Below are 24949 nucleotides of genomic sequence, written 5' to 3' on the forward strand. Positions count from 1 at the left end.
TTTTTTCCTGTAATCGCTTTTCTGCTGCTGCTGCCACCTCCAGTTAAATAGCGAGGACACGGGAGCGAGCGGGCGGCCGTGCGAGGATATACTTTCCCCCCCTCGGCACCTTGGGATTACGACGCGGGGTTTGCAGCATCGACGGCCAGCCGCCAGGTAATATCGACACGCGCACAGATACGCGAAAAGTAAGTAAATGTCCCGCGAAAAGTGTCGTTTTCCCAGTGAAGAAGAAGGAGAAGGAAAAGAGGAGGAGGAGGAGGAAGGGGGAGGACGGGGGGGGGGGTGTGTGGGACGAGCCTCCCTTTGTGCCGAGGCAGGGTCACTGCTCTTCAACGCACAATGTGGACACTCCAGAAACGGCGAGGATCCGCGCATCGGCCCCCCTCCCTCCGCTGGCCCCGCCGCCGCCGCCGCGGACCGTCCTCCATCAGCGCCGCGAGTCCGCCAGAAACGCCTTCTTCTCTGCGTATTTTCAATGACTTTAAAACAGCGAGGCCTGCTCTGCTTTTACCCTTTCTTTAAAAACAAAAACAAATTACCCCAGAACGGTAATGCCCCCCCTCCCCGGCTTTGTAACGTTAGCTAGCTAATGTTTACGACCGCTTTTATTTGTCGGACGGCTCCCCCCCCCCCCTCCCTCCGGTTCTCACCCTATTGTGTTTTCCATCCACACTAATGTTGACCCAGCCGCTGTTTAAGTGATGTCTGACACCACACAGACATCGTAATTATGATTTTATGGAGGGGGGGGGGGCGTCTCCGCATCGACCGGCTGTTGAACCGGGCACACGTTAGCCGTTGGCGTCCCTGTCATTCCGGCGAGACGTCCTCCCTCCCTCCGCTTCACTCCATCGTTTTCTTTAACTTCTTCCACACCTCGCCCGTTTAAAACCACCAGTCTGGTTCCACCTTGTCTTGACTTCACTGCCAGACTATTAAGAGCTAGTTAATCCATCTATTGGTCACACACACACACACACACACACACACACACACACACACACACACACACACAATAATATCAAGAAAACCACCACAGTGATGGTCTGTTTTATGGATCCACACCAGCTCCACTCACATACATTACACACACTCAGGTTGTCATATATAACCCCTGATAGATCATTAGGTGGCAGGCTTATTATATTCTCTTTAACAACCTGGTGGGGGGGCAAACATCTGTAATCCACGGCACTGTAGACTTTGACAAATTTCATCATCTTCTCTCTCGTCATCCAGCTGTAAATGTCCCACTTTTCTCGTTTACACTCGTTTCACCAGGGTTTTTTTTGTTTTGTGACATAACTTTCCAGGGACCACGATGTCCAGCGAAGTGCAGAGACCGGACGACAGCCCCAGCACCAGCGGGGGGAGCTCGGATATCGAACAGCGGGAGTCGGTACCCCCCGAACATGAGCGAGAGCAGGCGCAGCCCAAAAAGAAGGAGACCAAGATCTCGAGTAAAACCGCAGCCAAACTTTCGACTAGTGCCAAGAGGTAAGAGGCAGACGGAAAGAAAAGGGAAAAAGAAAAGCTGGTTTACACAGGGGTTGTTTGTTAAACTGAAGGCCTCTCCCCCGGGGGTGTGAAGTTATATAAAAAGACTGTAGTCCCACAGGCATTGTCATTTCAAACATCCCAGCTATTCGCTGTGACACTAAACCCACAGAAAGGAGGAAGCTGCCTGGAGATCGTCCCAACCAGGCCTGCTTGTTTGATTAGGTTTGCCTCCAACACTTAACCTCCACCGGTACCAGCACTTATCCCCCCCCTCAAAAAACTGAAGCATCATCTTGCACGTTGATCTGAAACCCTCAGAGCGGTGGCGTTCGTCCTCATGATGCCTGAAGGAAAGTTGACAAAACATAAAGACTTTAAATATGCGTACGCTGGAATGATAAATTGGCTTTACTGACCTTTTTAAGTTCAAACTTGCATGGTGACATTTGCTGTGTGGGAGATTCTCAGTGCTGGATTTTCTTGTTTAGGCACGGGATGTAAATAGACTATCATGTCACGATTATCCTCCTCCAAAATAACTTTATCCAGATAATCATCAAAATACGCTTAGAGCTCTTATTGTTGGGTCACAGATGAGTTGCATCTTCTTCTTTTTAGTGAACCTAATTTTTAGTGAAAAACAATCAAATAATGTGAAATAAATATGTCTCGCTGCTTTAAAAAATGTATTTCTGTATCCTGTCTACTTTTAAAATCTTTCACAGGTCGCTTTTTCAAGTCACTAGTGACGATATTCCCGATTATTTTTTATCACAATCCGCAATAAAAACCTCATATCGTCCCATCCGTAACTGGCGTCGTCAGAAAGTGGGATAGAAAGCACACATTTGCCTCATCACAAGCTTTTTATCGTCTCCCAGCACAGATTATAACGATAAAAACTCTTCTCTTCCAGGATCCAGAAAGAGCTCGCAGAAATCACACTAGACCCGCCTCCAAACTGCAGGTAAGGAGGCGCTCTCGTTTCCTCCCCTCTTTCTATCTCCTGCAGATGTTTTCCAGCTGTAATGGATGCAGACAGCACAAACCTCATGTTTCTTTTAAAAAAAGGAAAAAAGGCAGCGCTGCCGTGCCCTCGCTTTTGTCTCCGTCCCCGTAACGCGTTTGTTTGTGTTTCTGTTTGAGATGGAAATCTCAGGTGAATCACAGGAGACCGTCGCCCGTTCTGCTGCTGCTATTGTTGTTGTTGTTGCTGCATAATGCACGCTGTTGAAAGCCTTTTAGATCACAGTATTATAGCTGCACAGATATTGTGGAAAATGAGGCACTTTAAAAAGGCTGTTTGGATCCTCGTATGCACCCCCCCCCCCCCCCTCCCCTGCTCTGTGGGGATTTACCACAGACAATGGTTATTGTGTGCTACCGCCGCGGCTCGCATCCCTTTGAGGAAGAGATATGTTCGCGAGCCACATGTGCATCAAGTCTCTCTGCCTTTGGGACGAAGAGCAGGATCTGTCATTGATTATGGTGATTAATATTACGGTGCGATATTTACTCCGGATTGGCACACTTCAAAATAACGTGGTAGTGTTGACGAAGGAGGAAGAGTCTGCGAGATTTTAAGAAATTGTGCAACGGATGAAGCCAGAAAGTCTGCAGCTCTGAGGGCCATTTTAAGAGTTTGAGGATTGTTTGGATGATTATGGGGATAATATCGTGAATTGCATTTTTTTTGGCGAGGATAATCATGATGGGAAATGTTCGACCAACGATCAGGCAGGCGGGTAGATCGCCTATCCGATGTCCTTAGACGGGCTGATTACAGTCCTACAGCAGACACACACACTGTTTTTACTCTTTTGTTCGTTTGAATTGAGACGTTTTCTGAATATTTTTGGTGCCGCTTGTATTCCTTCACGGGCAATCTGCTTAAAATGATTAAGGAAAACTGCTTCTGGTATGACTCACCTGGTGATTTGGAATAACTTCACCCTCGACGGCCTTGTTTATTGCATGAATTAATCACCCCTGCTGGGTCTCATCAGAGCCCCCATCGACATTAACGATAAACACCCAGCTAACCTTTACATTCCGGCTCACAGCCCAGTTCTGTTATTGGACCGGAGGCTAAAAAGAGATGTTGTTTTCCTCGAGGACTCTTTTTTCAAACCCCCCCCCACAAAAAAAGAACTAGGTTGGCTCACATGGAGGATTTAACTGGAGGACACGAGTAAGTCATTTGAAAGTAAAATAATCGCTAGCGGAAATTTCACAGTCATCGTCTTAGTGGGGGAACTAGTTGCCTGGGAAACAATTAAGCTTCTTCAAGATAATCTCTGTGTGTGTGTGTGTGTGTGTGTGTGTGTGTGTGTGTGTGTGTGTGTGTGTGTGTGTGTGTGTGTGTGTGTGTGTGTGTGTGTGTGTGTGTGTGTGTGTGTGTGTGTGTGTGTGTGGTACATGATACCGACATCTAATAATGCGTTTTCAGCGATGCACCCAAATAGATTAGCCTTCTGTTAACAATGACAGGAGGGGGGGGGGGGGGGCATCAAACATTCAATTTCTCATGCAAGCGATCACAGCACCGTTTAGGTCCTCGCATGAATGAGTGCTCGCCGCCGGAGCTCGCTGGTGTCGTCATCTGTGTGCTGCACGCTCCCGGCCAGGTTCGCCCGAAAGGTTATTCTTCTTCCTGCAACAAATGGAGTCGCAGACCGCCCCGACCCCCTCCCTTCAGGAGACAGACGGAGAGTCGTGTTATTAACGAGATTCACTTGGGCACATTTCACCGACTCTTTGGCGGGGAGCTGATGCTGATCCGTAACCTCGTATGTACTCCACCGCCACGTTACGTTGGTTGAAAATCTGCAGCCTCCTTTGTGTCGTGTACGACCTCTTCGGCGACGCCTTCTCGTTCCCTCTCTGCGAGCTCTCTGCTTTGTGTGCATTTTTACCATTTAGTTCCTCGGTTGTGTTGAGGATGTAAATTATTTACATACATCTGTGGAAGGAGGAGCCAGTTTGCTAAAAGTCTTATAAAAAAGCGTTTCCTTGTAGTGTCCATGTGAGCTCGTTAACCTCGGCCTGTAACTGTTGTTACATCACACGTTTCCTTATCTGTCACTTAGAAGAGTCTGTGATTATAGATGCTGAAGTCGCTTTAAAAAAGAAAATCAGTTTCCATGCAGGGACTGAAAATTGTCTTGTTAGTGCTTCGTCACAACTCTGGGAAAAAAAAAAAAAACGCAAAGCAAGTATTGAGATTTGTCTCGGAGCGTTATCTCACTCTCAGCGCTCCGACAGCTCGCTTGTCACCTCGGCAGCCGTCGTGCATCAAACGGCCGGGAACACGTCGAAGCCCGAGAGGATTTGACACGGCAATTATTCTCACTGTCAAAGAGTATAGACACTTCCAAGTGTACAGGCAGCTCGTGGCTTTTACACCTATTGATACACGCAGCATCTGAAAGGAACAGTACTTGTGCCCTGCAAGGTGTAGAAATATTACAGTAATATCACTGGGAATACATTTTAGATTAGATGCGTGAGTCAGTGTGACTGAATTCCTATTGTCATAAAAAATTCATCATGTGAAAGCAAGCAAGAGGAGAAGTATTCACATACATTTTGTTCACCTTTTTACAGTTTTTTCCCATAAATCCTCTGGAAAAGTGATGGGATGATGTAGTGTTTAATCACAGATCCCAATAAAAGAACTCGCAATTAGTTGATCCATTATCTGGATTGTAAATATCGTCAAATAGAACCCGATTAAAAGAAATACAGGATAGAAAAAGACTAATAAAGGATGTTCAGTGTGTCTTATCTGTGACGTAATACAAATATTTGTTTCTTTACAAAAATAAATTCCAGTTTTAAGCATATTTCGTGAATCACATTGATTTTGGGCTCGATAATCGTGATATTAAATCTCCATATCGTCCCGTGTCCCGCTGTAACTAACAATTATTTTCACAAATAATCTGCATGCATAATTTCCTGAAAGCCAAAGATAAACGATTATGAGTCTGATCTTTAGCTGAGTTGTTGAAATGATCTGTATCTGTGGGGAGGAAGTGGTGGTGATTCTTGAATTAAAACAATTAAAATATCATTCTGCTCGGCCTCACGTTCCCGCCATAACCACAGTCCACCTCCTGCTGTAACGTAAAATAGAAAGAAACTTCTGCTTTCTGCCTCTCGGTTCACATTTCCATACGTATCACTTCCATCTCGTGCATTTACGTCTGTATCACACGAGTACTTTTAGCTGCGTTTGTTATTGCGACCGACCGACTTGTTGCTATTCCTGCCGACGCCGACGTCTCGAACTAGAAATCCAAACTGAGACACTTTGAAAACGCTAAAATAAGAGCTGCTGGTGTTTCACCTCACCGTCCTGGACGAGTCTGCTGTTTGATGTGTTCATCTTTCTTCTCAAACAGATGGCCAAGCAGATCCTTTCTATCATAATCACAATGTTCAGCTGCCTAAATCGTATGCGTCAGGTTCCCGTGTCAACCCGAGGATTCAGGTTGCTTTATTTATTTCCTTTTTAAAAGCTGCTTTTGTTCGCTACAATAACAGCCGAATAATCCATCGCAGAACGGGCAGGGACACCAATTTCTCATCCCGAGGCAGCTCAAATAGATTAAATGCAACACAGCGACAACCTCATGCCCCTCCCCCCCTCCTCTGTCAGGTTGTCACAAGTCATTCTGGGAAACGGGAGAAAACACCAACTGAAGTGTGGAAGTAGAGAAAGTTGCAGGAGAGAAAGTCATTTACCAAATGTAATCACAGAACAGCTCCCGTAGTGTTTGAGAACTCTTTTAAAGGAAAACGGACCGCTTGCTAAGCCCCGCCCCCCTTTTAACTCGAAGCCTCTCATGTAAACATAATTTTTGCCGTTTGCCAAAGTTTCAAATTCTGTGTCGTATTATTTTCCAAAGTAACGAGACGGATCATTTGAGCAGGTGATAGCTTAATATCTGAGATGATCCAGGTCACAAAACAAAGGATGTGCCAAAGAGTAGACAGTGGTGATTGTGCTCTTGGTATTGAAACGTTAGCTTCTTACTGATGGCATTCCTTCATTAGCCACGTTTGGGACTGGGACAAATACAATGATAAAACCCTTCTGACGTCGGTGTGCAAGGTTTCTCCATGTAATGATTAATATCGGACAACAATATCGACTTGGTGTGCGAAAGGCTTCGGACCAGAAATAGCATCTTGCTTCTTAGCTGGCAACGTGACGGCTAATTACGCCAACGTTGGCGCCGTAAGTTGAAAAACGGCATTTAAACGCTCCCCTTTTGGAACAAGAACCCCATTGTTGCATCGGCGTCGTTCTCGTCTTGCAGTGTAGAGCTTGTGAGTTCTTGTGTTATAAGTATAACTCAAACTGTCAGATACGTTTGTTTCGGTATGTGGTGAAATTGAAGGCTCGGCCCGTTAACGGCCGCCAAGCTATAATTGAGCAAAAACTGTCAACCCTTTGCATCTGATCAGGGCGTCGGCCGACCTCGGACGTCATTCCTCCGTTAGTGCAGCTGTGATATACGGCCGGTCCTCCAAACAAACAGCCTTGTCTTGGTCCTTGAATGTTCCTGGTGTGATGTAATGCCCCCGTGATGCCCAAAAACAGAGCCGTCACTCCCCGATGACATCATGCAAAGCAGCGAGGCCCTTTTTCATATTTCCACGGAAACGGCACACACACACACACACACACACAGCTGGTCAGCGTGTCGCTCGCTGGCTTCAAGCCTCCGACATGAATATGTAATCTCCGTCACCATCGAGTGTTTTATCGGAGGTTCTGACCTCTAATTCTCTGCTCGCTGATGGGATCATCTTCCTGTCTGTGATGGCTGCGTATTAGCTTGTGCCCATGCCTCGGGGGGGTTATGTGCCAGTGACACACCCAGCGTCATTTTTCACAGCTTTACCATTAAGCACAGCGGGGGAGGGTTATCAATATTCATGAGGGGGTGGAGGCAGGGGGGTGGGGGCTGCAGGAATACCTCCGGGGTGTTCGAGCTGATCTCTGTGCTGTGCATGAATTATTAAGTGGAGGATCTTTTGCAATGTCAATTTGAAGTAAACCAAAGCAAATGCTTTTTTTTTTTTCTTTTTAGATGACAGCTACGTTTTGACCTTGTAGGAATCCTCCCTAATCGATGTCTTGTTCCCATAATCACTGCCTTTTTATAAATATTGATGAACTATGGGCACCCATCTGTGTCTGACGCTGGCTCGTTCCTGACCTTTTCAAGGGAAGGGCACTGAAACAGGCTAAGGACCTTCACGAAGGCAAGAACCGCTTTGTTCCACCCGGGAGAATAAATATAAAAAAATTTAAAGAAAGGGGGGTCTTCTCAGAGACGTTTGTGTTAAAGGAGATCAAACATTTGCACGAGGAAGGTCAGAGACCGACGAGGAGTCGGGTCTGGTTGATGAAATGCTTGTGAAATCAAGAACAAGCAAACAAATATTAAAGGGAAACACGTTAACTTCACATTTTCTTCTGTTGCCTGCCGAATCAGATGTGTTTTAAATACTAAGGTTTGATATTTAAGCTGCACAAGTTGTGTTAGAGGTTAATATATCAGTTTTGCTGGTGGTTAACTTGGCCCCCGGTTAAATCTTCCAGTCTATCTCGCTGCAGCTCCAACAATCGATGTGAAATCAAGTATGTTTGCAGACGAGATCCATCTTCATTTACTTCCATAAAAGTGGACATTGAAAGAGTGAAAGTTGATTGAGAGCAGAGATGGGACGGGAACTAAGGGCCTTTAAGTTGCAGCAAAGGAGGGAAAAAAAAAAGTTTGAAATACTACATTTACAGTAAATTTATTTATGTTGGATAAATAAAAAATGCCCCGAAGGGCAGTAAGACAGGAATGAAATATGCTCTGTGTGAAACACCTCGTACATAGAGATAAATAAAGATGTGTAATAGCTGCTACGGGAGCTGCAGGACGTCATAGCACACAGATGGACGGAGGGCCGCCGTTCTCCCAGAAACATCTGCTGAGAATCATTTCCTTCCCGAGCAAACCTCGTTGTTCTTCTTTTTGAGAGGAAAATAAATAAATGTGCTCCCGTGCAGCGACCGTACGGTTCGCTCTTTAATCTATCCTTAATGTTTTCCGCTGCAGCACTTTGTTTGACAGCGAGCGCGGCCGGCCCCTGATTCATGCGTCGTTGAGTTCTCAACGTCCTCGTTTGCGAGGTAGTTTTTCTGGCAAACATTTGTCCAGAACGTTATTAACAAGCCGGAGACGTTTTGTTGGTGGGAGCGTTGCCACCACGCCGCCTGTTTCACGCGAGCGGTTCGGGGTCAGCGAGGCCGACACGAAAGCAAAGAATCCTTTTGGCAACGAAACACTTTGAACACTTGTGCATGAGATCCTGTTGCTGCTGTAAGATCTCCAAACCTGATGGATTTCCCCCCACAGAAGTCACAAATCACCGCTCCTGCCAAGACCCCCCTTTAAAAGGGTCTTAATGACATATTTCAGTCCGGGGGATTGAAACGTTAACACGCTTAACACCTCGTTGCAAACGACGAAAATGAATAATAACCAGCGAGTTACATCTCAGAGGAATGCCCTTTTCCTCTGCACTGATTTGTTTAAGCCGCAGCTTAAAATAAATCGTGTTACATTTCTTCAACCTGCAGACCGGAGGGCTAACGCGGTGTCGGGGGAGGGTCGACGGGCGGAGGGCCTCCGGGCTTCTGCAGCAGATCCTGGCAGCTCAGCTTGTTCTGATCACTGACCTTTCGGTAATAAGGCCGTTCCCTCGGCCTCGGCGGGGCCGAACGGCTGCCCAGAGTGCTTTTGTGGAGGCGAGGCCGAAGAAGAGAGCCTCTAATTATGGCCGATAGAGTTCTGGTGCAGGGTTCGTGCAATTAAAAATATTAACATCATATTCGTGACTAAATTAGTTTGTAAATTGCAAGAGGCTGCAGTTTTGTCTCAGAGGCAAAATTTGTGTTTTTTTTTTCTCTCTCTCTCTTTAAGCAGTGATCCTGCATGTCAGCACAAATTCTAATTTGTTTTAATCAAGCGGAGCAAATGTTTATAATTCCCCCTCGAAAAAAGGAAACGCACACTTTTGTATGTTCTTACAATAATTATTTACAAAAGCATCTGTCCATGGTAATTGTGATTTATATCACGTACAGTGTGCTCTTCATGTGTGTTTATGTTCACAACGTTGAGGGTCACAAGGTTATGAAACCAAAGCTTCTCAAAGCTTTTTCACCATTAGTCATCCCCCACCCTGTAGTACACACTACAGCAATAGCTTGTTGTTGGCTCAGTGATATTTTTATGACTCATGATGTTGTTCCTTTTATGCGAAGCCTGTGTGTTATGGTAATGATATATGCTCTGCATTATTCATTTTTAAGCCAGAGGCAAACATTTGCACTGCATCAGACGACGTGTAGCTGCTCAGATGAGGAGGAAAAAGAAAAACCGCTTACCGCTGCAAAATGAAAAGAAATCTCTGTTGTACCTCAGAAAACATCTCGCTGAATTAAAAAGGAAAGGCAGAGGAAAATAAACAGACGCCCTGTTTTATTTACAGCTTTGTTCGTGTGACTTCAAACCTCGGCGAGGGCAGACTTCCTGAGTGAAAGGCCAGTTCTTCAAACCTTTTTTTTTTTTTTTTTTTTAAGTACGCTTCCTCAATTCAGTGCTGACTGCTGTTCAGATTGATTCAGCGGCGGCATGCAAGGTCGCCCTCCTGTCAGAATAAAATCGTGCTATTCCCTTTTCGACTCATAAAAGCATGCAACCAACCTACTCAACCGTTGCCCCCCCTCGCTGCTGGATAAACCACCCGGTCAGTAATTGCAGTTTTCATTGTACACACGAAACAATAAAAGGCTTGATTAAAAAACAAACCGTGTCATTTGAGACAATAAAGAGGAGAGGGCAGAGGAAGGAGGTGTCACCTCGGCCGTTGAGCTGCACAGTAATTGGTCTTGGGGGCTCTTTCACGATCGGGGGGGGGGGGGATGCTTCATTATAGTTCCTCCTCTGATAACCACAGCAGCCACGCTGATAGAAAAGAGAAGATCTTAACTGAATGACGGTGCCATTAGGGAAAAAATTGCCCGTGGGGAACGAAGTGGAAGACGAATAATGCAGATAATGGCTTTATTCGTGCACGGCGGCGCTCGCAAAGCCCCAAAACATACCGATTCACATTCAATTACGGTTCTACGGTTTTTATTTTCCAGCCCCCGGCGGTGCAGCTCCCGGCCCAGACGGCTATTTACCTGCTCGCTGCGTGACGGCCCACTACACTGCGTTTATTTTGCATGGTTTCTGACTTTTTTTTTTGTTGTGTTCAAGTGACGGATTTTTTTTCACAAAAGTAACCTGATCTTTTAGTATCAAACAAAAAGCCTCTTTAGACTTGAAAGGCGGCTGTAAAAAAAAGCGTGGAGTGAGTTTATTTCACAGAGCAGCTGTGGGATCAGTTTTTATGGCGGTAAAAGAAACACTCAGTACTTCACCACTGTCCATCAGAGTATAATCTTTCCAGCATACAACATCCTCTGTCCCGGGACCCTCCGTGGAAGAAGGAACACTCCCTGAAGAACCATTTACACTGAGGGAAAAGGAAGAAACCAGATGTAGATGTTTTTACAGAATAAACACCAACATAATGCCTATATTACAACATAGTCAATTACATGAATCTTTCTGTCATATGGAGTAAGTACAACTATTTTGCTGCTTCATATCAAGGAAAACTTCTTAATTTCCTTGACTTATTCACTTTCATGATTAACTTTTTCCACTTTGTCCACGGGCCGCTCTAGTCTGTGTGGGAGGAGCCTATCCCCGACGAGATCATTTCTACGTAGCGGTGCGTCGCAACAGGCTATATTATGTCGGCTTGGAAAGGTCAATGTTGAAAGTTGCTTGCTTCGACCGTGACCTTTATACCACTCACCTTGACCTTAGTACTCAGGGAGGAACTGCTGACTGTCCAGAGTGGGAGGAGCCTAAACCCACCGACCCATCTGGAAACACGTCTCGCTAACCGGCTTTGTGGGTCTGACTTTTTTTGCTTTCATATCTCAATCAGCGAGTTGCTAGTTTGACCCTTCAAATCCACTTAATTTAGAAGTCCATACGAAGGAAAACTCCACTCTTACTAGCTTTGATTGAGGTTGTGCCAAACTATAAATACGCATAAGGAACAGGAAGAAGAAGAGTAGGTCCTCTTTAATATACTCAGATGATGAGTAAAAAGTGAGCATCATCTGCATATTATTGAATCCTGCTGTGAGTGAACTGATGGCAGACACTCCTCTTTTAAGTCTTACCCGTCCTCTTTGGGCAGCTGTTGCTTTGACAGTGGACAGACGACTGTGTTTTGTTTGTTTGGATTGTAAACTGATTGGTTGATTTTATTAGACAATTTCATTAAGAAAAAAATCCCACAAGCTTCAGCCAAGGCAGTGAGTTAAAAGGAATATGAGAGAGAGAGAAAAGTCAGTAACACAATAAAGTCTGAGGCTTATTTCAAGACACAAGACTGTTTGTTCCTGTTGGGTTCAATTTGTACTTCCTTTAATGGTTTATTCTGGTCGAAGTGAAAGAAATCTTTGTTTCGCTCCCTGTAAGTGTGATTAGAGTTGATGAATTCACCTGTGAACCGTCTTCATGACATCACCCCTTTCATCAACTTAACCCGAGCCCCCCGACGTCTTCAGGAAGTAGCTCCAGGTGACGAGGGAGGTTAGCGATTTCCTCCGTAGATCAGCCTCTCGGCTCTCACGCTGCAAGATAAGGTTTATCTTTTAGCATTGGCAGCAATTTGCAGATTGCCCTGTCTAAGAAATAAGGCAATGTGGATGATTAAATGGGCACCGTGGTCTCACACACCGCATACTGCATCGTGGGGGAGGAAAGGTCATTCAATATATATGGAAATTATGACTGCTGTCTTCTGGGATCGTTTTCAGTAAGTGAGAGTGAAAGTTAAAAATGACGAAGTGGGTTTGGTGGTGAAGCGTTTTCCTAATCCTCCTCCTCCTGGAAGCTGAAGTCTCTGGGTTTGAGGGGTCCGATCTGTGAGTCTTTGTTTTGGTCGTCGTGGTTCCTGGCGGCCTCGCCGGCTCCACAAACACGGCTTCACGGCTGAACGGCGGCGACGCCTCACAAGCCGGTGTTGATGCTGCTTCTGGTGAAGGATGGGGATGGGGATGGGGCTGCAGGCGTGTAGCCAAAAACAATAATCAGGGTTATTTCTGATCCAGTACTGAGATCACAATCATTTCTGATTATGATTTTATGGCGAAAAATGTATTTTATTTTTTTGGGGAAGTACACTTCAGTGCTGTTCAGATTGATTCAGCGGCGGCATCCAAGGTCGCCCTCCTGTCAGAATAAAATTGTGCTATTCCCTTTTCGACTCAGAAAAGCATGCAACCAACCTACTCAACCTCGCTGCTGGATAAACCACCCGGGCAGTAATTGCAGTTTTCATTGTACACACGAAACAATAAAAGGCTTGATTAAAAAACAAACCGTGTCATTAGAGACAATAAAGAGGAACAATGTGTACAAAATGTAGACAAAAATGTATATAAACCGACTCCTGCTAACATACACATCTTTGCATCATATACATCAATATGAGTGGTTCTTATTCACAGAATTAAATTCTACCAAAACTTTTTTATTACCCAAACTTAAAAAAACAGTGCAATACTTTCACTTTCACATTGTTTTTGCATCACAATAAAACCTAAAAATAAGGTTCTTCTGCACCTGAACTCGGAGCAATTTTCATTTTACTCTTCTACTCAAGCTTTTTACATAGTGGACAAACAATATCCTGGTCCGTACGTGATGTCATGGCGCCCAAACTACCTTTTCCCACAGACTTAAATTGGGAAAGAGACGTCCGTTCCCACCACACAACTGGTTTCTTGTAATCTTTCACACGAGGTCTTTCAGCGGGAGGAATCCCAGACGAGGCGTAGTTATGCTTGTTGTTGTTGTAAAGAGCTTGTTTCCACACAGTGTAACATCCTTCATCTATGTCTATCAATCACTGCAACGTGTGTTATGTTTATCCATGCAAACATCCAACAACTGCAAATACACATGAAGACTACAGACGAGTCAAACTCTGTCCTTTAGAAGTCAAACTGTTTGGATGACTGGCTGTGAGTTCAGGATGTTTGATTCAATGTGCATTTTAAGTGTCTATATCAATGTCAATCACGTTCATGAAATCGTGAACAGGATTTTAATATTAAATTAATGGTGCAGATAGAGGAGGGAGAAATAATCAATTATATGATACACAGGGTTCGTACGGGTACTGGAAATCCTTGAAAACACTTGAAATTTAGCAGTAAAGTCAATCAATTATTAATTGTTTCCACATAAGTAATGTAGCACATCAACTGTATCGTACGACTAGGAATTGCCTTGAAAGCTTTGAAGGAAAATTTCTCCTTATATTTAAACCCAAAATAGAGATCGTGATGCATGGAGAGAATCGTTAAACAATTGAATCGTGAGGTGACGATTCCCACCACGCGGTGCAGCTCCGGTAAAGAATCTGGATTGTGGTCGAACACCATTTCTCTGCTCTGTTAAAGGACCCAGCTGTCGAAGGGGTTTCCTCCGTGAGTGTAATCCGGGAGGACGGGGGCTGTGGCGGGGCTCTCACGGACACCCGTACCCTGATGCATCCCAGAACCCCCTGAAACAAATGACCCAAATACTCAGTGAATCAGAGGGTTTGGCTGGCGGCGCCCTGCAGACGTTACTCACACTGAGGGTTGGCGTTACCGCAGCCTCCCGACAAAGCCCATAAGCAGCACCGCTGCAGCCGTTAACGTCATGTTTCTGTGCCGAGCAGATCCGTCTGCTGGAAGTCAGTGGTTCTCCCAGAGAGAGAGAGGAAAGAAGGATTTATTTATCTGACTCTCAGTTTCAGGGCTTGTGTGCGATCGCCGTGGGTTTGTTCTTCTTAACGCCTCCGTTGACTTCACATCGATTCAACGGCGCTGATTTTTCGAAGCACCGATGAGGCGTTTGCAGTCGTGTTTGACAAGTAGCCCTGAAGACTTAAAAGCTGCTCTTGCGGGATTAAAATTCATGCAAGGCCTTGATTACCCGATGATTACAGCGGATTGAACACGTCGGCTGTAGAGGACAACGTCCTGCGTGGCCATTAACCAGGGTCAAGGAGTCATCAGCTATTTAACTCCTGTCGTTAAGCGTGCATTAATTAAAGCCTGGGCCAACGCTTCCACTCACTGATGCTATGAATCTGCATCTTGGGGGGCGTTGAAGCCGCTCACCTCTCCCAAAACGAATGGCCAAGCGAGTCAGATCCTGAATGAGCTGGCCTTGAACCAGCTGCAACAAAGCTGGTCGGGGTCTCCGAGCAACAGCCAGCGGTGGTATGCACATTCAGCTATTGACTTAGCTTTTATCCACAGCCCCTTGTGCGGCTGTCAGATCCCCCTACAGCAATCTCTCCGCCGCCGAGCCCCTCGTCTCTATCGTCCCACATTTAAGTTATTATCACCGCTACAGAACCATCGGCTCAAAAGGAAGCATCCGCTTCTTTTTATTGGATAAGTCTGGAAATGGAAAGGCGTCGCGGTAATGGAAGCGTTACTTTGAGGTGTGTGTGTGTGTGTGTGTCGGCGGGAGATCGCCTTCTGCGAGGAGGAATAGGCCGTCTGTGTGTTTCTGTCAACGGCAGGAAATGTTGGAGAGTTGGAGAGGGAGCGGTTGATGTTTCAGTCAGTGAGTAAAGGATCTCGCTGCCTGATTACAAGACAAATGGGACTTTGCTTTCAGTGAGCTGGTTTTTGTAGTTCGTCCAGACTGCTGCTTTAGGGACAGGTGAGACATATATATAAATATATATATATATATAATCCAGGAAGTCCTGTTTAAGTAATAGATCCATGATTCTGAAGAGTTTTATTACTGCTAAATACTGTGTTCATACGAAACATTCTCATGGTGCGATTGCATACAAACTCCTTTCAGAAAACAACTAACAAAGCACGACTTCACACTCTTTACTGATCACCATCATTGTATAGTTATTTCAGCATCCTTTTCCTCGTTTTTGATATTAAATCACAGATAATTAGTTTATTCTGGGTTCCTCCAGCTGTGGTAAACCAGCAGATGTGTGCCTTGCTAGATCCAGTGAATCCAGCTTTGTGAAATCCACCGAGCACCTCTGGATGATGTCATGAACCCTGACAGAACCGCGTTTGGTTTCCTGGTGGATCTGGGACTTCACAACATGTACAAAACAGCAATAGTGGTTATTTCAGCCGTGATGGATGCTTTTATTTCATGACGGTACATTTTTATACTTCGGTCTCATCCGGTGTTTGGTTCTACTTAACTCCACCCTCAAGTTATGCTGGAAAAAACCAAGATGGCGAAGGTCAAAATGCCCAACTCAAGGCTAAAAAAAAACATAGTCCACAAACCCATGGTGTTTCTTATATACGCTCCGTGGTTTCCATCCCCACTGTCGTATTTGTCGCATTCATTGTCAACTAATTGACCTTTGGGATGTCGATGTTTTTGTTCTCTTTTCATTCAGTAGTGTTTGTAACCGCATGAACAATAGTCACATGTACGTCTCTTTGATCCAAGACAATAAATACTGACGAAACAATTTGACGGATGAATCAATTAGTGGAAGAACTCCTGTGGCTATTTTCAGTTAGAATCTCTTCAGTCGAGGACCGGCCTTCAAGTGGGTCATTTATTCCGGCAGCTTGACATCTGGAGTCCAAACTCATCCAGTTCCAGTTCAAGGCATGATGGAAATATTCATTCCCTCTGCTCTGTTGTAACTCTATATAACTATAACGGTGCTTAAGCCCTCTGTTTGTGTTGTTATGACGCTCTCACAAGTGACTGCTGTCAACATCAGTCTGTGTTCGGCTAGAAAACCGTGTCTTTGAGGTAATTTCCTGCAGCTGCTTCACACGGAGCGTCGTCTGCGTCCTCCAAAGCAAACAGTATTGTTTTAACACCTTAAAACAGCTTGTGCAGCAAACAGCCTCCGTGTTTACAACAAAGCCTGCGTGCTTCCCTTTTTGCATTCTTCACTCTTGTCGGTTTATTTTCACTCTCTCTCAAAACAAAGATGTCTTTCAAGCATGAAACGGCAACGAGTCCAGATCGGCGTCGTCCTTTATCAACGGCGTGTTTTTTTATTCCCCAGAAAGGAGGGAATCATAATTGGCTAATTAAAGAAGGCTTAAGTGAGGGGCAAAGTAGATTAGTGGGGACATTTGCATGCGTTGATACTGAAGGAGGAAGGAAACGTCTTATTTCTATTTATGGAGAAAGGGTCTGTGTTTCAAGGGCACGCTCGGAGCCAGATGCTGCTTTTCAGTTTGATGTTTATGTTATTTTTTTACAGGAAATGTCTGTCTGGGAGTTATTGATGGGATGATGTAGGATTTTATCACGGATCACGATTTAAAAAAACACACAATAAATTGATCATGGTGGATTTAAATCATCGTCTGTTAGAGAAGTGAAAAAAGAGGACGTCTGAATGTATTTATCCTTTATTTATGCAGGGAGACTTATCATTTATGATCATCTTATTTAAGATCGTTTGGTTGTTTTTCACTTAAATGTACGCTCCATTAACTAAGATGTTTTTTCCAACAAAATTCTTGTGATTCCATGTTGTTCCGTAATGATTATCATGAATCGCTATTAGGGACGACATGGGATTTTATTGAGCCAAAGTTCTCATAAGTTATATAATAAGTTGATCATGATGAATTTCAAGTATCAGGATAATCACGAACTAAGATTATTTTATTGTTTTCACTACAAATGATGTTCAGGAAAATACGGTGTGTCTCATCTGTGACGAGTGATGAGTGAAAACCCTGTTTGTGTGTATATTTGTGTGTGTGTGTGTGTGTGTGTCGGGGCAGTTTGCACACACACATTTGAGAGCATGTGTGCCAGCAGGCTTCGGGTTAGTGTTAAACAGCATCCCAGGTAATTACATGAAATGCCGGGATTGTTCATTGTCCCGGGCTTTGAGATCTGGACATTGTCCCGGTCTCCTCCTGGCTCTGTGCCAGATCAGGGTCTTACCACAAACAAGGGTGGGGGAGGGAAGGGGGGGGAGAGGAGCCCTCAATATGGAAATGGAATTAATTACTGGGCCTATAAAACAGATGTGACCTTCAGCCTCCACTTCGGCATAAATACCCGTCTCATGAATGAAGACCGGCTCGAGTATGAAATGTTGTTTTCTTATCGTGTAAAAGTCTTTTGTTTGACTGAGTTTTACTGTGTGTGTGTGTGTGTGTGTGTGTGTGTGTGTGTGTGTGTGTGTGTGTGTGTGTGTGTGTGTGTGTGTGTGTGTGTGTGTGTGTGTGTGTGTGTGTGTGTGTGTGTGTGTGTGTGTGTGTGTGTGTGTGTGTGTGTGTGTGTGTGTGTGTGTGTGTGTGTGTGTGTGTGTGTGTGTGTGTGTGTGCCTCATTATCCCCCATAGCAGGTAATCTGATCTCCTCATCGAAATTTTTTTCCAAGATAATCTAAATCCTGCTAAAATAGCCCTGAACAAAAACCCCTCCAACCCCCCACGGCTTCGGCATTCCCCCAAATCTCCATCATTAACTTGTCAGAAGCCAACATTTACCGGCTGAGCTGCCCCCCCCCCCCCCCCCCCAGAACCCCTGCCGATCCCGGCCCGTCACTGTGCTGATTAACATATTAACGCGTCTCTTGTTTCAATTTTCTAGCGCCGGCCCCAAAGGAGACAACATCTACGAGTGGAGGTCGACCATCCTGGGACCCCCGGGCTCCGTGTACGAGGGGGGCGTCTTCTTCCTGGACATCGCCTTCACGCCAGACTACCCCTTCAAACCCCCCAAGGTCAGCAGGCCGGGAGACGGAGCGGTTAGGAGCTGAGTGAGGAGAATATATATCTGGCTCGATTCAGGATCCGTAAATGTTAGAGAGATTTATGAAATAGCTAACCTTGCTTATTATAACCAATGATATAATAATCTTAGAGGATATACACCTTACATTCAGATGATTCAGACCAAGATGTGGTTGGATGGATACTTTATTGATCCCGAGGGAAAGTCAAGGAAAAGATGTGTATTTATTTTATTTGTTTACACCAAATATAGGCTAGGCCTGTATTTCTTCTATAACATCACTTGAAACTTATGTTCATTTTGCTCTGAAGAACTTCATAATTCATTAATTGATATATATTGTGATCCAGATATGAAATTATATCAGGATAGAAGACTTAATCCACCCAGCCCTGGTATCACTATCCTATAACTTTGACTTTAGTTCTTTTTATGTTAAAAATATTCCTAATTGTCTTGCGGACGTTTTGCTGAAACTTAAAATATTAACACACATGTGCACAGTCTGTCTGCTTTCACGTGAATATCAGGGTTATTAGAACAGACGCTCCATTATATCGCATTATTATTTTTTTCCGTTTTTTATTGCGAGCAGCCGCGTGACGGACTGGCAGCCCGTCCGGGGTCGACTCTGCCCTCCTGCCCCGTGTTTCCTGGATTACTCTCCAGCCACCGGCCGTATTTCAGCTCGCAGACTGGAAGACCGAGTTATGACAAAGAGCTTTTTTTGTTCATTCGCCGACGCGGTTCATAAATCTGTTCGCAAACCCCCGCGTTTTTGGTCCAGACATGACGAGACTTCTCATCATCACACAAAGAAGCCTTGATACGAGTTAGGAAAACGCCGAGCATTAAAAAAACAACTTTATGTTCTATATTTCATTGCTGCACTAAAATTAAAGTACCAGATAAAGATTTGTTCTTTGTAATGAGAAGAGAGCAGCAGCAAGCTCGAGGGAATCCTCACAGAATAGCCCATAATAACAAACTGATGTAATTATTATTCATATTGTTTCATCGCAGCCGGGCAGTAAATGCTTCGTGGCCCAGTGGTAGTCCACGATCCGGGTCCAGGTCCGGGGATCCTCCGCTGCACATAAACAGATAACGAACGGATAGAAGCGTCGATGCAGAGTGACTTCTATGTGTGACGAGGGAAAGTGAGATAAATGCCAATGAAATCCCGCTGGTGTCATGGTGGTGGTTCAGGATCGGCTCTGCAGCCTCACAGCAGGGTTGTGGGTTGAAGTCTGACCCGCTCGATCCTCATCGTCGTCTTGTATTCTGGTCTGCTGAGTGATTTAAGGATGTCAAGTGTTCATGTCACGATCATCCTCGCCAAAATAATCTTGATATTTATCCCGATAATCAGAAAAAAGGCACAAAAACTCAAGGGTATCAATTTTCATACATTTACACGTTTTCGTGAAAAATAACCTGAAACGAGGATAAATCCATTTTCTACCACGATGGAGAGCTAGACAGCTTTTCCACGTCGCACGTATTTATATGAACAATTATCCCGATTATGCAAATTCACGATGATCGACTTATCGCGGAGCTGTTGTCGTAGGTTAAGTGGAAGTCGTTAACCCGCACTCTCGTGGTCACCCGGTGGTTTGAGTGCACCCTACAACCCCTTCAGCCCCCCCTCCCTCTCTCTCTCCCTCCCCTCCTCATGCTCGCTCGCCCTCGTCTCTCGCTCTTTGTGCTGTGTAACCACCAGCTCTGTGTTTGACAGCAGACTCAAACAAATCCACAGGCTCCGGCCCAGTTTTCTGTTGCCAGAGGGACTTGAGTGTTTCCGCCCCCCCTCTCTCTCTCCGATACTCCTACCCCCTCCGACGCACTGTGATCTACAGCCAAACCCCCCCCCCCCCCCCCCCCCCCCACACACACACACACACACACACACACACACACACACCAACCCCTTCGGCCTGTAGCTGCCATTCACTCCCTCGCTACACAGACGCTCAAGCGAAGCTGGTTTGCTGGAGGTTTTTGGACCCAGAATCCGACTCGCTCTTCAAAATCTCAGGACGCTTAAAGAGGAACAAGAGCTGACAAGTCGGCCAGGTGGATGTGTTTCTGTTTCTGAACTCGGGCCAGGAGAGGAACCCTGGCGGGGTGGAGGGAGGGAGAGGGGGAGGTAGTTATTTATAACGTCCTTCCTCTGTGTATTTATTTATTTATTTATTTATCTGGGAATGCCAAGGCTCATTAGAGGTTTCCTCTGGTGGGTCAGGAGGGCCAGATGTTGGTGATTGGAGCAGCCGGGGCAAACGGGGGGTGTCAAGTGTCAGAACCAAACAGATGTCGATTTGAGACAGAAAACGTAAACAGAGGAAGGCTGGTTGTCGAGGGTGATGGAGGTCAAAACTCTGTGATTTATGATATTAGACAGGTTGATCATCTTTACCTTCACCTCACACGGCCAGTACTCAAAGTGAAGCCGCGCTGAAGCGCCTCATTCTCTCTGCTGGCCACCAGGGGGCGACTCCTCTCTGGTTGTATAGAAGTCTATGAGAAAATGGTCCTACTCCTCTCTTGATGTATTATCTCAGTAAACATTGTAAACATGAGTTTATGGTCTCAATCTCTAGTTTCAAGTCTTCTTCAATCCAGCATGATGTTCATTTAGTACATTATGGTCCATTTAGAGTCCACCAGACCAGGAAGCAGGGGATGCTTTAGGGGGCGGGGCTTACATGCTGATTGACAGGTCGCTACCAATGCTAGTTAGCTACTGAAGATTATTGAGATTGATTCTATTCAGTAAAACTGTGTATTAGACCAAAGTGTTTTCACAGCAATAAAATAATATTGGAGAGGACTTTTAACTTATTTAAAACCGGCTCTAAGCAGCTTTAATAACATTTCAACTATTTATGTGAACAACTCTTTTTAATCAAAGCAATCTTTTATTTCCTGAACATTTGAATGATGTGTTTTATGCAAATCAGCACTCTAGATGACCATTACAGAGTAAAAGGATAACATTGAGGATTAATATTTTTACTGATTTTGCGATGGTTGAAGTTATTTTTCATGATGCTGATGGAGAAGTTAGTGGAGTCTTGCTGTCAATTATAGTTATTGGAAAGATAATGAGAATCAACTGTTGCTGTCGCTGTGACGATTGTTTTTCACTCCGCTCTTGTCCAATATTCAAAGTGGCAACAAAACTGTTGTTGTTGTGTTGTCTTTATTTCTACACCATGCTGCCCTCTGTTGGTTCGGTTTATTACATTATCAAGAGAGTTGGAGGTTCTAAAGTGAAAGCTGTTTTTATGCTTTAATAATTCAAAATTCAATATATGTTTCACTGATGTGTAGTAGAGTAGTCATCGTTGTAAAGTCCTATTGTCTTGTATTTGGCTAAATGAGAAACTGTGTTTGTGTGTGTGTGTGTGTGTGTGTGTGTGTGTGTGTGTGTGTGTGTGTGTGTGTGTGTGTGTGTGTGTGTGTGTGTGTGTGTGTGTGTGTGTGTGTGTGTGTGTGTGTGTGTCTGGTGTGTGTCTGGTGTGTGTGTGTGTATCTGATGTGTGTGTGTATCTGATGTGTGTGTAGGTCACCTTCCGTACGAGGATCTATCACTGCAACATCAACAGTCAGGGTGTGATCTGTCTGGACATCCTGAAGGACAACTGGAGCCCGGCACTCACCATCTCCAAGGTGCTGCTGTCCATCTGCTCCCTGCTCACAGACTGTAACCCAGGTGAGACTGTAACCCAGGTAAAACTGTAAGACTAAAACTGTAACCCAGGTGAGACTGTAGCCCAGGTAAAACTGTAAGACTAAAACTGTAGCCCAGGTCAGACTGTAACCCAGGTGAGACGGTAACCCAGGTGAGACTGTAGCCCAGGTCAGACTGTAACCCAGGTGAGACTGTAACCGAGGTGAGACTGTAACCCAGGTGAGACTGTAGCCCAGGTCAGACTGTAACCCAGGTGAGACTGTGACCCAGGTGAGACTGTAGCCCAGGTGAGACTGTAACCCAGGTGAGACTGTGACCCAGGTGAGAGCTGGCCGGTGGCGAGCCGATTTTGATCACAGAGCGGCATTTTTATTCAAAAAGGACCGATCCATCTCCGCTCACACGCAAAAGTGCAGATATTTGCGTCATCGGAGGCTGTTTTTCAGAATAGAAACACGGAGATCTCCGTCTCTTGGGAAATGAGGGAATGATGATGACCATTCAAACACACTACCGGGTTTCTAACACACAAAGCTTCATCCAAACGGGTGAAGTATCCCTTTAATTACTCGAACGCATCGCCTTGCAAAGAAAGTCATTTTATTGTTATTTCCACAACTTTCCTGCGGCTCGTCTTTTGCCTTTTTAATATGATTAGCTGGTTATTAATTGATTAATTGATACGATCGAGTCGACCAGAAGGTCACCGCATAATAATAAAAAGGAAAGCTGCGTCCGCCCCTCGGCAGAACTCCGTTATTGTTTGGAAGCAACACTGAGTCCGGCAGACGGCTTAATGATCCGGAAGGAAATCCAATCGCTTTTATATCAATCAGGGTTAGTGTGGACGGGAGAATGTGTAAGAAATCATTGACTTTTAAATTCTCATATAATGTGCATCTTTATAATGTCTGTGATTACAGCCCAGATGATTGATGATCTCTCTCTCTCTCTCTCTCTCTCTCTCTCTCTCTCTCTCTCTCTCTCTCTCTCTCTCTCTCTCTCTCAGCTGATCCTCTGGTGGGAAGCATCGCCACACAGTATCTGACCAACAGAACAGAGCATGACAGGATAGCCAAACAATGGACGAAGAGATACGCCACATAGACGACAGACGCCATCCCCTCCTTCGCCTCCCCCCCCCCCCCCCTTCTCTGTACCTCTCTCTATATCTCTCTATCTCTCTCTCTCTCACCCTTAACACCTTTACACACCGGAGGGCGAGACGAATAAACAACACAAAGTACTCGCCAACAGAACTCGCCAGCATTTATGTACATTTTTCCCAATAAAAGGTTTTAATAGATCTTTCTGTTACTCAGAGCAGTCCAACTACAGAGCACCTGATTACCCAGAGTAGCGTCTGACAGGCAGAAATCCACCTACAAAACACCTGTTGACCCAGAGGAATGTCTTATAGGCAAAGGACCAACTTCAAGATCCTGTTGACCCAGAGAAATGTCTGACAGGCTGAGGACTAACTAGTAGGATCCTGTTGACCCAGAGTAGTGTCTGACAGGCTGAGGTAAACTGTTGTATAGTCCAAGATGCTGTAAAATATTTTAGTGAGTTTCCTTTTAGTGAAACGCTCTGGTTTACGCAGTGTAAATATCTAGGGCTTTTATTGTGAAGGGTACAAACAGTGGATCTGTTCAGCGCTGTCTTGGTTCGGACTCCGGAGCCTCCGTGTCTTGTTTTGTAAATTTACATAAATATATTTGCCGAGTAACATTTGCGTTCTGTGCAAAAGTATTAATGATGAAAATGATTTAAAAAAAATACATTGTGTGAATTAATTGCCCGCGGTGTGTAAAGGACATTCGTCTGTCAAAGCACACTCACTAAGTGCAACGGTCTACCTGCCCTCCTTTCACCCTCCTCCTCCTCTTCCTCCTTCTCCTCTTCAACATTTGATCTACCTTTTCTGTGTAAAAAAAAAAAAGAAAGAAAAAGAAAAACTCAAAAAAAAATGTCCTTTTGTTCCTTGTTGACTTGAAAGCTTCTTTTTTATACAAAGAGTAGATTGGGATTTTTATTTTCCAATATCTGAATGTTGGAATTATTGTATTGGAGAAAAACATTTAAAAAAACACAGAATATTATAAATATCATACGCATCGTCCTCCAGCTATACAGTATGTATTCTCATTTTCTTAGTGGCACCTGGAACAAAAACATGCAGAGTATTATGCCTTTTACTTTGTTTTCCTTGTTTTTTTGTATTTGTCATCGATATGTTATCTGCATGGAACAGGAAGCTTCGCGTCAATGGATCCTTCATGCCTTTTACCTTCCTCTGATTTTGTTTGTACTGTATGTATTTTTTCAAAGGCTTTTGAGGCAGACCACAAAAGTATAGGTCTGCCCGTGAAAGAGGCAGGACTTGTATATTTACTGGCTACCCGCCACCTCTGCAATTGCAGAGTGGTTTTGTCGTGCACTTGTATTACTGAAGCACCCAATAAAACACACTGTGGTTGGCTCGTGAGAAAAAAAAACAAAAAACGCTCGGCTCCGTCTGGGATTTGTCTTATTAATATTTTCACCTCTCCGGTCACCGATCGTCCGTGATCCATCAGGACTGATTTCATGATCTCACACACACACACACACACACACACACACACACACACACCTGTAAACCTTCACGGCCTGAAACGTGGTAACGCTATAATCAGCTGGGCGAGGCTCGTCACGGCTTTTATTACAAACGTAAACGTTCTTCTTATTGACTTCTGAAGGATAACAAATGGCTAAAATGTATTTTATCACTATTCATCAGCAGAAAAACTCCTGTGATCTGGACATTTCTGACACACACT

At 44.7% G+C, this 24949-nt stretch overlaps 1 protein-coding gene across 3 annotated transcripts; it reads left to right on the forward strand.

Moving 5' to 3' along the window:
- On the forward strand, positions 1-24632 carry ube2e2 (ubiquitin-conjugating enzyme E2E 2). 3 transcript variants are annotated; one of them, XM_084026642.1, is made up of 7 exons: positions 1-156; positions 1317-1500; positions 2420-2470; positions 18284-18416; positions 22001-22148; positions 23137-23596; positions 23647-24632. In XM_084026642.1, exons 2-6 carry the CDS (start codon positions 1325-1327, stop codon positions 23232-23234), a joined length of 606 nt encoding a protein of 201 aa, XP_083882768.1. In that variant the 5' UTR covers positions 1-156; positions 1317-1324; the 3' UTR covers positions 23235-23596; positions 23647-24632. The 3 variants fall into 3 exon arrangements, with proteins under 3 accessions (XP_083882768.1, XP_083882769.1, XP_083882770.1); XM_084026644.1 differs by lacking the exon at positions 1-156 and adding an exon at positions 173-188; XM_084026643.1 differs by having other exon boundaries at positions 23137-24632.
- The last annotated feature ends 317 nt before the right edge of the window (positions 24633-24949 follow it).

Source organism: Eutrigla gurnardus (genome assembly GCF_963514095.1).
Source record: "Eutrigla gurnardus genome assembly, chromosome: 14".
Classification (NCBI taxonomy): Eukaryota; Metazoa; Chordata; class Actinopteri; order Perciformes; family Triglidae; genus Eutrigla; species Eutrigla gurnardus.